The sequence below is a fragment of the Sorex fumeus genome, unplaced genomic scaffold (assembly GCF_029834395.1).
Source record: "Sorex fumeus unplaced genomic scaffold, SorFum_2.1 ptg000063l, whole genome shotgun sequence".
Classification (NCBI taxonomy): domain Eukaryota; kingdom Metazoa; phylum Chordata; class Mammalia; order Eulipotyphla; family Soricidae; genus Sorex; species Sorex fumeus.
In genome coordinates, this window is record NW_026606120.1 from 11466220 (window position 1) to 11485670 (window position 19451).

The window sequence follows — 19451 nt, forward strand, 5'->3', positions numbered from 1 at the left end:
TTCACTGACTCTCCTTCACGTGCCCCTTCATTAACCTTGTCTCATTACCTCCCTTCAACTCGTCTCCAGTCATTTATTTATTTATTTTTGCTTTTTGGGTCACACCCGGCAATGCTCAGGGGTTACTCCTGGCTCTGCACTCAGGAATTAGTCCTGGCGGTGCTCAGGGGACCATAAGGGATGCTGGGAATCGAACCCGGGTCGGCTGCGTGCAAGGTCCTACCCGCTATGCTATCTCTCCAACTCCCACGTCTCCAGTTCTTTAATCCAGTACTTGACTATGTGGGTCTGTGACATGCTGTGTTCCAGGGTGGGAGCGGGACACCTGAGTCAGAGAAGACAGGACTGTGACCCTCATGGCAGGTGGGCCCACAGAGACACAGAGTGAGCAGGTCCAGGGGGCTAGGTTCTGATCTCCGCATTGTCACACCCTTGCCCGAGTCCCTGGAGATTCAGTGAAGCCTCTTGGGCCTCATTTCTCCCCGTCAGCCTAGCCAGAGGGGTGAGTGTTCTGCACGCCAGGCCCGGTACACATTGGGAAGTTCTCTTGGGCAAACACAGGCGGCTTCCGGTCGCCGGCACGCGAGCATCTGCCCTGCGTCCTGCCAGCACTTCAGATCCGGAGGCCAGACCGGGTGCAGGGATGAAAGTGCTTTTTCCAGTGGGCTGGAGCCAGACACACTCAGGGAGGAAACTCCAGGCAAAAATGAACAAGTTTTGCTTTTCAAGCCAAAGAGAAGGGCTGCAGGCAGCTGTCACCCCACGCTCAGCGTTCCTTGCTCAGATCCTTGTTTGCCCCTGAACCCGAACTCCAGAGGCCTCAGATGCCTGCTTCTGCCCCCCATGAGGCCAGTCATGGACACCTGCTTTTGCACCCATGACTTCTGGGCACATCTGGAGCTCAGGGGCACAAGGGGCCTTGGTGGGGTCTAGCCAATGTGGCCACCTTCTTGGGAAGGCCCTGCTGTGTGCAGGAACTGGACAACCCCAGCAAGAGTGACCAGAGCCCAGAAAAAGTGACCAGAGCCCAGGACAAGGCGCATGGGGCCCCTTAAGACCCCTCATATTTGGGACTAGAGCGATAGCACAGCAAGTAGGGCGTTTGCTTTGCACGTGGCTGACCAAGGTTCGATTCCCAGCATCCCATATGGTCCCCTGAGTACCGCCAGGGGTAACTCCTGAGAACAGAGCCAGGAGTAACCCCTGTGCACCTCTGGGTGTGACCCAAAAAGCAAAAAAAAATGACCCCTCATATTTCAGGCACTGGGGACACCAGACTGTCACGGGGGACTAGAGAGCTGTGTGGGCCTGGGATGAGTAACCCTCCCCCCCTCTGACCTGTCAGGAGAGAAGGGGGCTGGGCAGCACCAGTGCAGGGTCAAGGGCAGAGGACAGAGGAGATGCCTCTGGTTGGAGTACTCAGAGCTAAGGGAACCAGGAATAGAATGTCCCTCCTGCAAATGAGGCCTGGAAAGGAAGTGGCCCTAAACTGGCCCTAGGGGCCCTGAGGTCTCGCTGGCTCTGCCACCGCTGGCTGGCCTGCAAACCTCTCCTCTGAGGGTGAAAAGACTCACCAGGTGGGGTGTTGAGACCTCATGTACAGATCTGTCTCCTTCAGATGGACAGGGAGGGAGCTCTGAGGATGGGACAGGTGCTCACTGGGCACTGAGACGGTGGGACGGGCATTCAGAGGATGGGACAGGTGCTCAGAGGGTGGGACAGGCGCTCAGAGGATGGGGCAGGTGCTCAGTGGACAGGATAGGTGTTGAGAGGATGAGATAGTTGCTGAGAGGATGAGATGGGTGCTCAGAGGATGGAGCGGGTGCTCAGTGGACAAGACAGGTGCTGAGAGGACAGGACGGGCACTCAGTGGGTGGACAGGTGCTCATTGGGTGGACAGGCACTCAGTGGACAGGACAGGTGCTCAGAGGACAGGACAGGCACTCAGTGGGTGGACAGGTGCTCATTGGGTGGACAGGCACTCAGTGGACAGGACAGGTGCTCAGAGGACAGGACAGACACCCAGTGGGTGAGACAGGTGCTCAGAGGATAGAATGGGGACTCAGAGGGTGGGACGACGGACACTGGGGGCCTCCCCAGTGGGTGCTGGTGACCCCGATGACCTTGGAGACCTGCCATAGCCCTTCTATTTAGACTCTTCCCCCAGCACTCCCCCTGAGTCCTTGTTCTCAGGCTCCTCCCCAGTGCTCCCTGACGTCCTTGTTCTTGACTTGCTGCAGGGTCTTAGAGCGCTTGCAGCTGTCAGAGTGAAAATCCTCATTAGCAATCAGGCCAGGCAGTCTAGGAGCAGGGGGTGGTCGCCCTGCGTGGGGGGTGGCAGAGCAAGGGAGGAGGCTGGACAGGCCCGGCAGGGGGCTGCCGGCCCTTGAGAGATGGCAAAGGCTTCCTTTGTTCGTGTTTATCAGACTATTTTCTTCTGGCACAGCCATTCCCACATTCTAAGCTGCGGCCATGGAATCTCTTGGCTCAGTTTCACAAATCTCAGAAGAGATGCAGCTAAATTCACAGGCACACCATCTTAGGGAGAAGCCTGGGCACCCTCAGGAGGGGGGTGGGCGAGTGAGTCCGTGCCCACGCCCCGCAGCCACCACTGCCCTCACGGCCAGCTCCACTCATCTCTGCAGAGGCGCCAAGCTGAAGAAAGTTCCAGGCACACCGGTTTTTGGACTGAAAACTCTGGGGTCAGGAAAGTCTGCGTGCTGGCGGGCAGCCTCCCCCAGCCTGGTACTTCCGGAAGCCACGCCCACCTCCCACAGCGGCTGCCATGGCAACCTGGGTGCAGTTTCACAGCTTGGAGACTAGTCGCAGGAGAGATGCAGCCAGACTGCTGAAACTCATCCCAGTGTTGCAGACCCTGGAACTCCTGGAAGCACGTCCACATTGCACAGTTCTGACAGCCCCGCAGGGCACAGCAGAGTGGTGGGAAAGTAGCAGTAAACAAAAGCACAGAAGCCTCAAGCAACCCCTCAGACGAGGACTTTGATGACCCCATTGTGAAGAATAACAATTTTCACAAGTCTTATACTGAATTCTTTTTCAAGAAATCCCTTTACCCTTTAGTTGTAACAAGCAATATATATATATATATATATATATATATTTCTTTTTGGGTCACCCCCCTCCCCCCACAGGGGTTACTCCTGGCTCTGCACTCAGGAATTACTCCTGGTGGTGCTTGGGGGACCATAAGGGATGCTGGGAATCGAACCTGGGTTGGCTGCATGCAAGGCAAATGTCCTACCTGCTGTGCTATCGCTCCAACCCCATAACAAGCAGTACTGTAGCACTGTAAGCAGCACTGTAGCACTGATCTCCCACTGTTCATCAATTTGCTTGGGCGGGCACCAGTAACATCTCCATTGTGAGACTTGTTGTTACTGTTTTTGGCATATCAAATATGTCACGGGGAGCTTGACAGGCTCTGCCATGCGGGCGGGATACTTTCAGTAGCTTGACGGGTTCTCCGAGAGAGACGGAGGAATCGAACCCAGGTTGCTCACACGCAAGGCAAACGCCCTGCCCCCGCTGTGCTATTGCGGGTAGGGCATTTCTTTAAGCAGTATTAAAGAATTTATTTTGTTTTTACTAAGGGGGCTGGCTTGTGGGAGGGGGGTAGGTGGGGAACTGAGGACACTGGAGGAGGGAATGTCACACTGGTGGTGGGACTGGTGTTGGGACATTGAATGCCAGAAACAGCTGTTTTATAAACAATTTTGTAAGCCACGGTGTTTCAATAAAGTGCAAAAAGTATTTCCTTCCTAGTGTAGTGATGACCACTTGGAACCACTGAACCATATTTCTGGCCCAGATCACTTTTTATTTTTCAAAGCTCTCAGAAGGATTACGGAGGGGCCAGAGAGATAGTACAGTGGGGTGGGTGCCTTGCAGACGGTGACCTGGGTTCAATCCCTGGCACCCGGGTGGTCCCCTAAGCCCTGGAATGGTTCCTGAGCACAAAGCCAAGAGTTAGCCCTGAGCACCACTGGGTCTGGTCTCCAAATAACACAACACAAACAAAAACAAGAAGGGTGGAGAGATCCCTAACAAGGTTCTCGACACAGCCTGGCCCCTGAGGTGCAGTGCCAACCTCAGCAGCATCACCAAACCCTGAACATCAGCCCCCTTGGGTGGGGAAGTAGCGTTAGGGGTGGTGCCAGGTCCCGAGCATCCCAGAAACCAAGAGTTTGCCAGCGTGTAGGCTGAGCAAGTCCATGGAAAATTGTGAACGCCCAGCAGGATTTGCTGCCAGACCCCATTCTCTGCTCCTGGGCTGGGCCCCTCGCCTTTGCCTCCAGAACACACATGATGGATCTGTCGATTGGTCACCGCCTCCTTCAGGAAGGAGGCTTGGTACTTTCCCCCGCTTCCAACACTTAGTTGTTTTCTTAGCTAAGAAAGTAACGAAATGGCCTGATTCCTGGGACCTTTGGGGCTGCGACAAGTGCCCCAAACCCTCCATCTGAGACTGAATTACTCACTGTGTGGTCAGGCAAGGGGGCCTCATCCTCGCAGATGTATTTCTTGTCATCTTTTCTCCCCTGGATCTTTGTTCTGTGCCCTGAGCCTAAGGAATTGTTTTCATCTCTGTGCATCTGATGTTGAACCAGGTTCAGTCACAGCTGGGTCTGGGGGCTCCGAAGCCTGAGGACACCGTGGGCTCACCTGACCCCTCACCCCCTTGGAGGAGAGTCATTGGCAGCCATCTGTTATTTTTTTGTTTGTTTGTTTGTGTTTGATTGGCTGGCAGCAGAGGTGGGGGTCACGCTTGGTAGAACTCAGGGCTGACTCCTGGCTCTGTGCTCAGGGATCTCTCCTGGTAAGCACAGAGGCCCACATGCTATGCTGGGGATTGAACCCCGGGCCAGCTGGGTGTGAGGTGAGTGCCTTCCCCCTACACTGTCAGTCCAGCCCCCAACAGCAGCTGGCCTGGAAGGATCTTCAGGACTGTCCTCCGGACCCTGGAGAAGGGCGATGACTGACGGACCCCAAGCCAGGAACAGCCCTGACTGTAGTCTCCAAGGACCAATAACCTGACACACTGCTCAGTGCGTGGCCGGGCCCTTGGCCTCTGATTGCACTCCAGGCACTGGGATGAGCCCCACCCCCTGAGGGGCCTGGTCTGGGGACAGGAGTGCACCTCTGTGTGCACCTGAGGAAAGGCTTCACTCTTGTCAACGCTCATTGCTCGAAATTTGGCCTTTAAGCGGCGAGTTCCCAAACTTCTATGTTCACTTAAAGTACAATAAAATCTTGATCCTCTCTCTCTCTCTCTCTCTCTCTCTCTCTTTCTCTCTCTCTCTCTCACACACACACACACACAAAACACTGAGAGTTTCTCTACCCCTGTCCCCCCCACAACACACACACACACTACACAATGCACATATGCAATACACATATGCACACAAATACACATATACATATTCACATATGGAATACCACATGCACACACATACACACAACACACACACATATATATACTTTCACACATATACAATACACACACATACACACATATATACACTTACGTACACATACTGTCACTGTCACTGTCCTGTCACTGTCTTCCTGTTGTTCATCGATTTGCTCAAGCGGGCCCAGTAACATCTCCATTGTGAGGCTTGTTACTGTGTTTGGCATATCGAATATGTCACGGGGAGCTTGCCAGGCTTTGCCATGCGGGCGAGATACTCTTGGTAGCTTACTGGGCTCTCCAAGAGGGGACATACACATACACACACACACACACACACATACACATACACATACACATATACATAGTTTCTTCACCCCTATGCCCCACAACACACACACATGCACACATACACACATACATGCACACACATACACACATGCATACATATATACACACGCACACACACATATACACACACATACATGCACACACACATGCACACACTCCCTGGATCACTGCCCACCGCGGAGGGTGCTGTTCGCCTTGCTGACGAGTTGTGCCATGCACAGGCTTTCCAGCTGTTTGTGGTGGCCCTGCCCACTCTGAGCTGCCTGAGGACCTTATGAAAGGGACCGGAATTGGACACAGCCCGTCCCTTTCCTGACAGAGACCCTGAGCCACTCACTGGCCAGGAAGTTTGGCTTCGGTTTTACCAGGCTAAGATTATCTCCTGCTCGCCGCGGGCATGTGGTTCTTGTGCCCTGAGCGTCCGGGGCAGAGTAAAAGACGAAGCACGGGGTCTGCAATTTGTGGTGGGGTTTGCCCTCTGAGGGGAGGAAATAGGGCAGCGAGGGCCGGGGCACTGCCAGGCTGCCTTTCCTTGGCCTCTGAACACAAACTAAAGCCGGAGTTGTGGTGACCTTCCCATCTGGGCTCCTGCCTGCCCGGCGGAAGGTAGCTGCATGCCTGCAGACCCTAGCACAGACCTGCCGTGACCGAGCTGCACGGCATTTGGGGCCCGTATTTCCACATCCCAAATGCCGCTGCCTCCTGGAGACTTAGGGGCTCAGGTGTCACCGGCTTTGCTAGGAACTAAGGCAGCCTGGTAAGGGAGTGAGCAACCCGTCACGGGAGCATGCAAGCCAAGGATATAAGCTGGCACTTGGTACTGAGTCCTCTCGAGTGGTCCAGGACCCCGGGCCAGCGGGAAGGCTGGCACTGACCCACTGGGTGACGTTGCTTTTATTTTTGATTATTTTATTTATTTATCTATTTGCTTTTTGGGTCACACCTGGTGATGCACAGGGGTTGCTCCTGGCTCTGCACTCAGGAATTACTCCTGGCGGTGCTCAGTGGACGATATGGGATGCTGGGAATCGAACCTGGGTCAGCCGTGTGCAAGGCAAATGCCCTCTCCGCTGTGCTATCGCTCCAGCCCTAGATGATGTTGCTTTTAGACAGAGCCGTGCTGTGAGCTTTGTGCTGGGACCGGGCGGGGTGGGAAGTGACCCCTGCATCGAGGCCCTTCCGTGCTGGGGCCCCATGTCCTGAATTGCTCTTCCAGACTTTTCCATGCTGCTGGATCCAGAGAATGCGAGAAAACCAGCCCCAGGACGGTTCCACCACTCAAACCTTCAGGGCTGGCTCAGCTCAGCTGCCCGGGACTCAGGGGGCAGGGCTCGCCAGGGCTCCTGAGCCAGGCACCCTGGGGGGTGTCCAACTCAGTTCTCTCACGTCTGCCTGGGCTGGCTGCCATGACCCCTGGAGGTCACGTCGGGACCCTGCGAAGCCCAGTGCTGGGAGGAAGGTGCTGGGCTCCACACAGGACAAGAAAGAGCAAAGGGGCCAAGGCAACCTGGTGAGGGGTGAGATGAGGTGGAGGTAAGATGACAGACGATACGATATGATAATAAGAGGAGATAGGGAACCCACAGAATTTGCCTGTCACCTTGGTGGTAGTCCAGAGGGGCTTCCTGGAAGAAGAGGCTTTTCTGAAGCTTTTAGAGACTAGAAAAAAAAGTAGTAAGGCCCACCCCCACCCCTTTGCTCTGTTTTGTTTCTGAGTTACACGTGGACTTTTTCCAGGTCATTACTTAGAGGTTGCTTTTGGCCTTGCCTGAAGATCAAATCCGGCCTCTTACATGCCAGCCTGCGTTCAGCTCTCCGAAATGTCTCTTCAGACCCCCCTCCCCCACAAAAGGCTGTTACTGGGAGGGAACTGGGGTCTCTTCTCTTTCATGAGGCGGAGGCTTACCCAGTGCCCCTTCTCTCTTCACCATGACCCTGTGCCACCCCCAGCCCCTCGGACCACAGATCTACTAGCCTCCTTCTCAACCATGCTCTGAGGTGGGGGCTCTTGGCAGCTCTTTCCTCTGGCCTCCTGAGTGGGCCTTGGGCAGGTGCCCCTCCAGGACAGCCCCAGTGGGGTGCTGCCCAGCCCCCCTTGCCCCCCCCCCCCCCGCCCCGTCCCTACAGAAACCAGAGTGGCCCGGGCGGGGAAAGTGGCTAAGGGCGGGGTGGAAAGCGAGCGAGACAGTGGCTCCTGCCCGCTGCACTGGGCTCCCACGGGTGCCCTGGGGACAGCAGAGAGTCATCACACACTGGTGGACTCTGCATTGCAGGGGAGAGGGGTGTCTCTGTGGGACCCCGCGGGCATCACAGCCTGATGACTTGTGGCTCATTCATGGGCACTGAGAAGTGGGAGGGGGTGGGGTATGATCACATTCCCCACGGGGTTGTGGGTTCTGGAGCGCCACCGCCAGGCACCTTGGGAGTTTCACCTCAGGGTCCCACGCCTGCTTCCTCCTCTCTAGAGCGGGGACAAGGCCAGCACTCCTCCTGGGGACTTTGGTTTCTTCTTGCCTGGGGGCCACCCCTGAAGGTGCTCAGGGCTGACTCCTGATTCTGAGCTCAGGAGTGGCTTGTGGCCGGGCTCAGGGACCCAGTGTGGTGTCGGGATTGATATAGGGGTCGGCCACGTGCAAGGCAAGTGCCTAGATCTCTGCTGTCTCTAAAGCCCCTGGGGTCAAGGGGAAGATGGATCTGGGGACAGGCCAAGCCGGCAGCAGGCCTCAGGGACTCCCACACCCACTGTGGTTGTTGTCAGTGGGTAAGTTCCTTCCAGCCTCATCCCCGTGGGAATCAGCTTCCTTTTTGAGTTCCACAGGGATCCCCAAATCAGCACTAGCAATGCCAGAGTCCAGAGAAAGTGGGCGGCCCGAGGTCACCTGCGTCAACCAGCGCCATATGGTACAGAGGCCCTCTAGGACCCACACTCAGCCCTCCCGCCCACCCACGAGACCTGGGTTATCCTCTTAGCCACTAGGGTGGGTACATTCGGTCCAGGCACTGCCCCGTCCTCCTGGCTCCTTCATGGCTCCAGGGACAAGGCCACGTTCTTTTTTCTTTTTCTTTTTCTTTTTTTTTTTTTTTTGGCTTTTTGGGTCACACACAGCAGTGCTCAGGGGTTACTCCTGGCTCTGCACTCAGGAATTACTCCTGGTGGTGCTCGGGGAACCATATGGTATGCTAGGGATCAAACCCAGGTCAACCACGTACAAGGCAAATGCCCTACCCGCTGTGCTATGGATCCAGCCCCAAGGCCACATTCTGTGATACATGAGTGTGTCTGAATCAGGGCTTTTTGTAGCCATTTTTAATGGCTCCACACCTCTGTTTCCTAGGAAGTTCCATTACAGACCTCAGCTTGCACCATCTAAGAGCAGGGCTTGTCCCTGCCTGGGCCTCTGGCCCTGTGAGTCACAGCCCATGGCATGGAGCATCATGGCCATCTGCAGTGACAGATCAGCTGCGTCCTTGGAGACTCAACCCCCCACCCCCAACCTCCTTGACTGCCCCCCCACCCCTGCCCCACAACTATGTCTTATCCGGAAAGTAGCCTTGAGAGAGGACGAAGACAGCCCCCCTGGGGGACAGTCTGCAGAGCGGGATGGCCGAGAGACTGACGTTTTCCAGGGGTTCTGACTGGTGGGACATTGGACTGTGGCTAGTGGGGACAGATTTGCAGTGATCAGCTCATTCAGGCCACAACTGTTCGTGGCTTCTGTCTCCTGGCCAGGGCAAGCCTGGGCTCTGGGGGCCATGGACACGTGACCTCACAGCTTGGTGAGACTGCCCGCATGCATTTGGGACTCATGTGGGTGTGTGTGGGGGGAGACTGGAACATCGGTCTGGGGGCCCACAGAAGGACCCCAAGAGAGGGTGACATTGGCGGGAAGACCAGAAGGAGGGAAGAGAAGCTCTTGGGTGCAAAGAATTCCAGGCAGAAAGAAAAGCAGGTCTTATGGAGAACATTCTGGAATCTGCATTTATGGAGTGAGTGAGCAGGGAAGGAGTCGAGGATAAGGTTAGAAAGGTCGCAGGAGGGGTGTCACATCCTATGGGTCCCTTCCCTCCCTTTCCAGGACTCAGAGCAGGAAAGGCGCTCTGGAGGGTGGGGGGGGGCAGAGGAACACGGCAGCATCTCCCCTGCTTCCTGGAAACTGCCCTCTGGCTAGAGAGCGCAAGGGCATCAGGGCTATGCCGGAGACCAGGCCGTGATGACTGTTGCAGCCCTGGGAGCCTTCTGGGCTCTGGTCCTCATCGGATGGGTGCCCGAGCTCTCCCTGCCGCAAGAGGAGACTCGGAGGGAACAGCAGGTGGGCGGGGCTGAGCAGGAGAAGGGGCTTGTGGAGGATGTGCTGGAAGCACCTCAGCTCAGTGGCACTCAGACAGGGACTCAGTGTCCTCATGGCGAGATACATCAATTTTCACAACTTTTTTTCTACTGAAGTATTTCTTGATCATTCCATTAGTCACTTAGTGGTCACTGTCACTGTCACTGTCCTCCTATTGTTCATTGATTTGCTCGAGCGGGACCAGTAACATTGTGAGACTTGTTACTATGTTTGGCAAATCGAATACGTCATGGGGAGATTGCCAGGCTTTGCCGTGCGGGCGAGATACTCTTGGTAGCTTGCTGGGCTCTCCGAGAGGGGCGGAGGAATCGAACTCAGGTAGGCCGTGTCAGCCGTGTGCAGGGAAAACACCCTACCTGCTGTGCTGTCTCTTCAGCCCGACTTAGTGGTGACAAGCAATATAAAACAAATGATTGTGGGCCTTCCACAGGGGGCAGAATTGGGGGTGTTGGGAAAAGAGACACTGGTGGAGGGAAGGTGACAGTGATGCCGGGATTGTGTAGGAATATTGAATGCCCGTAACGAATCATCACAAACAACTTGTAAACTACGATGTCTAAATAAAGTGGGGAGTAACAATGTGCTAGAAGGGGCTGGAGAGATGGTACAGCAGGGAAGATGCTTGCCTGGCACGCGGCTGGCCCTGGTCCCATCCCTGCCCCGCAATTGGACCCCGGAGCATTGCCTAGCATACCCCCCAAATGAAACAAAATACACAAAAGACATGTCAGAAGGTAGGCGGGTCCCCAAGCAGAGAGGGTAGGCAGGGAGGTGCCATGTGACACTCTGAAGGCTTGGGGACAGTCAGCGGGTGTGTCCTGCGGGCAGTACCCCACCCAGCCGCCCGGCCAGCCCAGCTGCGCATTCCAGAGCCCATGTTTGCCTTGTGGTCTGACCTGGCTTTCTTTGGCTCTAAAGGGCTTCTACAACCCAAATCGGATTCTCTGTAAGTTGGGGGCATGAAGCATTTCTCCTGGGCCCCCCACAGGGGTGGAGAAACTGAGGCACAGCCTCAGTTCTGGTCTGTCTCTCTGCAGGTAGTTCCGACTAGGATGCTTGGTCAAACCTGGGTTCCTAGAGCTGTTACTTGGGCCACGGCACCCTCAACCGGAGAGGGGCTGGGGACACAGGCCTGGTCGTCCACAAAGAAGACCCCGAATGCCAACATGCACCCCGAGGATTACCCCAATTCTGCTCAGCCTCGGAAATACAGTTCTAGCTTGGTCTCCTGCCCCGCTGAGCCCGAACAGTAGACGCAGGGTGGACCTTCCAGTCAAAGATGAGGGACTGGGGTGGCTTCACCCCCGATTGTCGTGTGAACCTGTCATTCTCCTTCCCCGGATGGCGTCCTTACTTGGGGCTGGGGGTGAGTGGACACGGGGTGGGGGTGGTTACTGGAGCCTTCAAAGATTATCAGTGTTGAGAGACAGTGCAGGGTTTAGGGTGCTTGATTTGCACAGGGCTGACCCTGATTCAAATCCCCGACATTGCATCTGGTCCCCTGAGCACTGCTAGGAGTCACTCCCGAGCACAGAGCTGGAAGTAGCCCCTAAGCATCACGGGTGTGGCCAAAACCTAAAACCCAAACCAAAGCAGTGCTGAACTCCACCTGGGTGAATATGTGGTGTGGTCGCAACCAGAGTCAGAGCATGACTTTGCCCAGCCTTGGCCATTCCTGGGCATGAGTGGGCAGGTGGCAGGACCAAGAAGGACCCTGTTTACCAGAGGGTAAATCTGGGCCTCTCTACTTTATCCTGGAGGCTCAACCCCACATCACATGATTTACCAACCTCCGGAAACGAATTTGAAAGCGGGGGGCTGACGGGGGAGAGATGGGACAGAACAATTCTTTGGTGGTTTCCAAGTCATCCCTGCACCCCAGTCATGGACCCGTGTCACTGCTCTGGAGTCTCTGGTGGACGCCTAGAGCATATGGGGGTCTCACTGTGTTCCCCAAGACAGAGGCTGTGCCTTTATCTCACCCAGAATCCCCAGAGCCTCAAGGGGTATCATGGGTGCTCAGTCCCCGCTGGTCAAACAAAAGACCCCTCAGTTTGTGCACCTGGAAACGGATCTGGGGTCTCTAGGCCAAATGGGATGTAGAGAAAGATGTGCAGGCTCATGGGATTCTATGACTGCTGGTCATGGAACACCAGAGCTCCAGAGAAAAGTGATTCTAGTGGGAGAGGGAAGATGGGGATGGATGAAGAGAGATGGGGAAGGATGGAGATGGATGAAGGTGGATGAGAGTGGATGGGGATGGATGGGGAGGGATGGGAGCATTGAGGGGGATAGGGACTGATGATGGTGGATGGGAATGGATGAAGGTGGATGCAGAGGGATGGATGGGTGAGGGTGGATGGGGAGGGATGGAGATGATGAGGGAGAAGGAGAGGGATGAGGGTGTGTGGGGATGGATGTTGCTCTGGGGCCTTTATCCCTGGCAGGAGAGGGGTTGGGGTCATGGTTTGAGGTCGGGTTAGGGGGCAGGCTAAGAGTGGATGCAGGATGTGGGATTGGTGGCTAATTAGGGACATCCATAAAAGTCCACAGAGAAAAATTTTAGTGATCTCATTCACCTGACCTGCCACAGACACAGAAAAATCCACCATTGGAACATCTTTCCTTCATGGGAGCAACAGCGATTATAAAGTGAGGATGTTGCGTGCCTTGCACACAGTCGACCCTGGTTCAATCCCCAGCATCCCCAAATGGTCCCCCAAACACAGCCAGGAGTGATTCCTGAGTGCAGAGCCAGGAGTAACCCCTGAGCATCACTGGGTGTGGCCCCCAAACAAAAACAAACAAACAAAATCATTCCTCTGGTTTAAACACTGTTTAGCCCCCAGTTCCTGTGACAGCTACAGCAAATTTGGCTCTGATCTTTACCAACACGCTCCAGGAGACCAAGTGTGCACATTATATGGGGGACAGCACGGAGAGCGTCCAGCCCTACAGAGCTCTGACTCCTCATCTCTCTGGCGGGCAGCTGGGCGGCCGCACCTGGTGTCTCGTGCCTGAGCATGAACTCCCAGAGGCCCTGTGGGGCACCAGTGGGCTACACCCACTGCCCATCCCCATTGTTCCAGAACCTTGCCCAGGCACAGAGACCCAGGCCTGGAAACACAGGGGGAGGAGCCTGGGTCAGCAGTTGTGGACGCGGGCACCATCCCGGCATCCTGTCTGGAGCACCGGTCTAGTGGGTACAGCAGCTTGCCCACACTGCTAATGCCTCTGAGACATGGCACCCCACGCAGCACAGCCCGCACACAGTCCTTGGTCCATAGACACCCACTGATGAAACTGCCAGCCTGGGTCCAGCTCCCCAGGCCTCTGATGACCCCGCCAGCCTGCATCCCAAAGCCAAGCACTGCACTGGGAGCACCGCAGTGCCCTGAATGCATCCACTTTCACCTGTCGCTGAGCAGGGTCCAGAGCAGGAAGGGAACGACGGCAGCTGGACCTGAGCAGGAAAACTGGCACCAGGAAGACCAGAGCGATATTGGGGTAAGGGGAGGCCCTGTCAGCCCCGAGCTGGGAGTTTGTCAGGGAGAGGGATGATCTGTCCCCTACCCTGTCTCTCACTCTATCCCTCACACATTCTCTCAACATCTCCCTCACCATCTTCCTCACCCTCACCCTGTCCCTCACTGGTACCTTCTGGGGTGATTCAGGCAAATGGTTGCTGCTATTGTGGTGAGGGTGGACATGAAGGGCTACCACACCGACTTTCCCCTCTAAGCGGGTATGTCTCCTGGCACTTCAGTACCCCAGAAATCCCTTGGCACTTCTCTTGTGGGCCTGGGTTTGAAAGAGGCCCCTGCTGGGCGGTCCAGGGTCCTGAGCCATCTCCAGTTGGACGGTCCAGGGCCTGAGCCATCCCCAGGAGGTGCCAGTTCCCAGAGCAGAAAGTGCAGTGAGTGTGTGTCTGAAGCTTTCTTTCCTTACCTTACCTTCTTTCCTTATTTTTGTTTTTTTGCTGCCACCCCCGCCCCCCCAGGCAATGCTCAAATGCTCAGGCTCACTGCACTCAGGAATTCTGCACTTAGGAATCATTCCCGGCGGTGCTCAGGGTATCATACGGGACGCCGGGGGTTGAACTTGAGTAGTTTGTGTGCAAGACAAGCTCCCTCTCTGCTGCTGTACTATCTTTCTGGACTCTTTCTTTCTTTTTTCTTTCTTTCTTTCTTTCTTTCTTTCTTTCTTTCTTTCTTTCTTTCTTTCTTTCTTTCTTTCTCCCTCCCTCCCTCCCTCCCTCCCTCCCTCCCTCCCTCCCTTCCTCCTCCTCCTCCTCCTCCTCCTCCTCCTCCTCCTCCTCCTCCTCCTCCTCCTCCTCCTTCTCCTCCTCCTCCTCCTCGTGTTTTCAGGCTGGGATCTAACGAAGAATCTTCCCCAGTCAGCCTGAGATTTTCTAGAAGCTCCGTCTCCTTGCCCTTTGCCGACAGCGGTGCAGAGACTCCGATCGATGTCAGCTTGAGAGATCTTGGCATCGGCCTGCCTCTTTTTTCCTGGCGTGACAGAGAGTTTGACTGGCCAGCTCCGAGCAGGAGCTCCAGACAGGCAGAGACGCCAAGTAAGCTCACTCGCCCGCACCCCACCACCCACAGGTGACCGTGTAGCCCAGTGAGTGGGTAGTGAAGAGCGGCAATGCTGCACCAGAATCTAAACTATGCACCTTAGTTCCAGAGCATAACTGGTTGATATCCACACCCTTTAGGGTCTTTCCATATGATGACAGTGCCCCCCCCAGAGGAAGCTGGTGGCCCCCCACCCCTAGCGGGCATGGGGGGGTGGGAGATCCCAGAGGCACAATGGCTAGGAGGCACTTTCTGCTTGCTCACTTACAGAAGGCAGGTTTCCACAGGACTGCTGAGTAATTTTTTTTTTTTTTTTTGGTTGCAGTAGCTGTTCTGAAAAAGGGTGATAGGCCAAGTAAGTCTGGAACTTCTAGTCTACACACTTAAGGCTTGGTTCAAGTGATGTCTTCCTCCAGGAAGCCTTCTGGGCTTATCTGGCTAGAACTGAACTTCTGTGGTTCAAACCTCAGCCCTTCCTCGGCTCCTCCCTGGACTGCCTCTCTTGTCCAGCTGTGCCTGGTCTTGCGTTCTCCAGGGCACACATGCTGGCCGGCCCTGCCCCCAACCCTGTGCAAGCAGATGGCGCTCCAACATTGATTGATAGGTTTAATGAATCCCATATTTCAAGAACCCAAACTGACCAGACATAACCCAGGGGTGGTTTTCGCCCTATAAAGGGAGCTCTGAGTCACAAATCCTGCCTGGTCCTCCCTGCCTGTCCTCCCCTGCCCCCTTCGCCCCTGCCGGCGCAGCAGCGACACCCCCCCCCCCCCAGGTCGCTCAGCCTCTCGGAGCGTACAGCCCAGCTGGGACCCTCCTGACCCCTCATCACGTGGACACTCAGCTGGAGGCGTCTCCTCTTTGCGGGGAAGGAGGCGCCGACAATGCCCAGCTCCTAGCTGGACGCAGGGGGACTTGGCTTCCGGAGTGGCCGCGCGGACCCGCGCTGGGCTGCTCCGTGTCCCGCAGGCTGGACAGCATCTTCTTGGGCCAGCTGAGCCTCCGGTCCCCTTCAGCGGGGACTCGGGGCAGACCCAATCCCGGTCCGTCCCGGTTCCTCTGAGTCCCGAGGACTCCAAGAGCCGCTGTGTGGAATTCTCCACCTGTGCCCCAGCATCTGACGGGCCCCGCGGTCTCCCGAGTCTCCCACGCCTCCCCGCGACCCCCCAGTACCTGCCCAGGTCGAGGCCCACGGGAACCGGGACAAGCCGGGGTTGGGGGTGGTGTGTCCAGTACGGCTGAGGCCGGCGCGCGTCCCCCACGTCGGGCGCCCTGAATTCTCCCTACAAACTTTCACTGTCTATAAGGGGCATCTCTGGCCGCGCCGAGGGGCAAGTGGGCCCGGGCCTGCCCTGGCGTGGCCCATGGGATCCCCCAACCCCTCTCTCCATCCCCCCGCGCCCCCCACCTGGAGCGCGTTAGATGGCGCGGCGCGGTCCCGCACGCTGGTTCAATAATAGCATTAATTCAGGGAGGTGGGGGGCATGCCCAGTTCCCGCCCCGAGTGCCAGGGGCAGAGAAGGCGAGGCGGCGACACCCACTCCTTTGCCCACCCGGGTCCCTGCGGCCCCCGCCGATGAGCAGCTCGCTCCGCCGCGCCCCGTCCCCGCGGCGTGGCGCCCTCGGGACGGGCTCCCGGGTCCGGTTTCTCCGCTTCTCCCGCACCAGCATCCCGCGCACCCAACTCCGAACTCCCGGTGCCGGGGCGCACCCCTGCTGCCGAACTCAGCCCGACCCGGTCGCTGAGCTGCAGCGGGCTCCGGGGGCGGGGGTCCCCCAAGTCCGAGCCAGGGAGGCGCCCGCGAACTACTCCAGACTGGGGTTCGCGGCCGGGGCGTCGGGGGCGCACCTACCTGTCCAGAGGCTGAGCGTGCAGGCCACCAGGAGCCCCCCGGGAAGGTCCATGGCTCAGGGCGCGAGCGCGGGCCCGGCTGAGCTGCTGCGTCCCGGTCCCGGCGGCGCCTCCTGCCTGCCCTGGGCCCGCGCCCTGACAGCAGCCGCCGGGGAAGTGGGAGGGCTCGGCGGGGAGGGGCGCCCGCTCTCCGCGCGTCGCGGCCACCTGGGCCCGCAGCCCCGCCCCCACCGGCCCGCGGCAGCCCCCCTTCCCCCGCCCCTCCTGCCCACAGCGGGGGCCCCCCGCAGGTAAAGGGGTCTCGTTCCTGTTAACAGGAGCGGGACCCTCCTCCCCCACAGAGCAGGCACGGCTGTGCCCCGGGTCCCCCCTCTAAGGGATCTGCCCACCCGTCCACAGGAGACGCTTGGGGCTAGGTGCGTGAGGGCCCAAGTGCTGCATCTGCGCCTAGGCCAGCGCGGACCCTCTTACCCCGGCACCCCACAAGCTCCTGGGAATTGGCAAAGCGGGCGTGCTTTGGCCACATTCTGAAGCTCTTCTTTGGAACCCAGTGCCTGTCTTCCCCAGCTCGAAATTAACGCACTTATGTGGCACGAGTGAGTTTTCAGTACAGCCCTGAACCTCAACCGGTAAGCACGGAGGTACGGAGGTCCATCCAGCAAGGAAGAGTGGAGGCAGGAGGTCTGGGAGGGAGTGTGAGTGAGAGGGTCTCTCACCAAGCTAGGGGTCCTGGGGTACAAGCTCTCTCTCTTCTCTCTCTCTCTCTCTCTCTCTCTCTCTCTCTCTCTCTCTCCTGCATGCAGTAGAGAAACTGTGCAATAAGTGGTGTCACTTGGTTCACTTTCCCCTCCTCACCTAGACTGAAAGCACCATTAGGGTAGAATCTGGCTCACAACTCTGCACTTAGCTCCAGCACCCAAAACCTTAGTAGGTAGTTGGATGGTGTGTTTGGGATTGGGTGGATGAATGGAGAGGCGAGTGGGAGGTGGGGTGGGTCAGGGGAAAGGTGGAATGGACTTCCCTGGTTTTATTTCAGGAGGTTTTGGGAGAGCTGATGAGAGAGAGAGAGAGAGCGAGAGAGTGAGAGAGCAAGAGAGAGCGGGAGTGAGAGCAAGAGTGAGAGCGAGATGCGAGCGAGAGAGAGAGAGAGAGAGAGAGAGAGAGAGATGGGCAGGCATGTAATTTAGGCTGAAATGAAGGTCTCACTATGCCAGGCCATATTTTAAGGAAGAACAGTGAGATAGCAGGCAAACACGCACTCTTGCTTCTCTGAAAGAGCCCTGCATGGATAAAAAATAAGTGAGGTGACCGCCTAACTCCCTGATGCTCTCCTGTTCCTCCTAGGCTGGAACAAGACAGTCATATGCCAGTCGGAGAGCAAGACGGACATATGCCAGACTGAGATGGGGCAGTCTCGTTGGAGGAGTTAGATCCTGGGTGACAGGAGAGAGAAACCAAGTCCAGAATGGTCTCTCTGGGCCCTAGAATTCAGCCCGGCCAACCCTCAGCCTGCGCCTGTCTGGACATTGCAATCAGGTGTGAAGCCCCTGTATTGGCCAAAGTGGGTTTGAAGGGGGGAGCCTTTGCTTCTCGGGCATCCTAGTTGGTAGCAGCTTGCCACGGCACACCCTGGGTGTGAGTTACACCATTATAGCTCAACAGGGATGTAACTCACTTCCCCAGCACTACTCAGACTCTCAGACTCTGGAGCTGCTTGAAGCACTGGCAGGGTATGCGAGATTAGAAATTCTGATGAGCACCTGGGCCTTGTAGGTGAATAAGGTCGCCCCTAAGACTGTGGCCTTCTGGCTAACGGAGTCTCTGGGTGGGCACTGGGGCTGGCATTTGAGTAATAACTCTGCCATTCAGGAACTCACAGGGGTTCTCCCCAGGGGCTCAGGGCCGGCCCCAAATATGGAATGTAAATCTCACTTAACCCTGGCAGAAGGGAAGGCCAGAGGACTCCTGTCTTGCATATGACCAACCTGGGTTCAGTTCAAGGCACCAAATATGCTTCTTCTCCCCCTCCCCCCCCCCCACCATCTTCCTCGAGCTCCACCGGGCATGATACCTGAGCACAGAGCCAGGAGTCATCCCTGTACTGCCAGTGATAGAACAAGAGTAAATAAACCAAAAGTAAATAAGTAAAGCAGGTGGAAGGGAGACGTATGCTGTGGATTATGCTGTGGAGAAACAGCTGCATGCTTACAGCCCCAGACTCGGTGAGACGCCCCCGAGAAGGTGGCAAAGGAGCATAGGCGGAGACATAGCCTCACACTCACTGATGGCACCATTACTTATTAATCACTCACTTGAATAATTTATTATTTGATGGTCATCAAGCACTGTTGAAGTCGCACAGCGCAGCTGTGGATAAGTGACAAATGCGCGATCCAGATGCAGTCTGGAGAAACTGTGGCTGGAGTCCAGCAGTGGGAAAAAAACACAATGAAAAATATAACACTGAGGATGATGACGGTACGCATGCTCTTTTGCAGGAGACTAATGTGCTCGTTCTTTAATTTCAGCTTTTGTTTTGCTTTGGGTCACTCTCAGCAGTGACAGGGGTCAGACCTGGGGATGCTGCGACATGCCTATTTTATTTATTTATTTATTTATTTATTTTTGCTTTTTGAGTCTCACCCGGCAATGCACAAGGGTTACTCCTGTCTCTGCACTCAGGAATCACTCCTGGCGGTGCTCAGGGGACCATATGGGATGCTGGGAATCAAACCCTGGTCGGCTGCGTGCAAGGCAAGGGCCCTACCCACTGTGCTATCACGCCAGTCCTCCCACATGCCCATTTTTTAATTAAATACCAAGGCCCCATGATTTATGTGGTTGTTCCTAGTTGAGTTTCAGGTGTCCACTGTTCCAATGCTAGTCCC

General features: G+C 56.3%; 1 protein-coding gene across 1 annotated transcript in view; it reads right to left on the reverse strand.

Annotated features, from left to right (window-relative positions):
- Positions 1-16643, reverse strand: part of ITGA11 (integrin subunit alpha 11) — a 110221-nt gene extending 93578 nt beyond the window's left edge. The window contains exon 1 of the mRNA XM_056127500.1: positions 16565-16643. Coding sequence (XP_055983475.1) covers positions 16565-16616 — 52 coding nt within the window. The 5' untranslated portion in view covers positions 16617-16643. The remainder of the gene's footprint in view (positions 1-16564) is intronic.
- Between the last annotated feature and the right edge of the window lie 2808 nt (positions 16644-19451).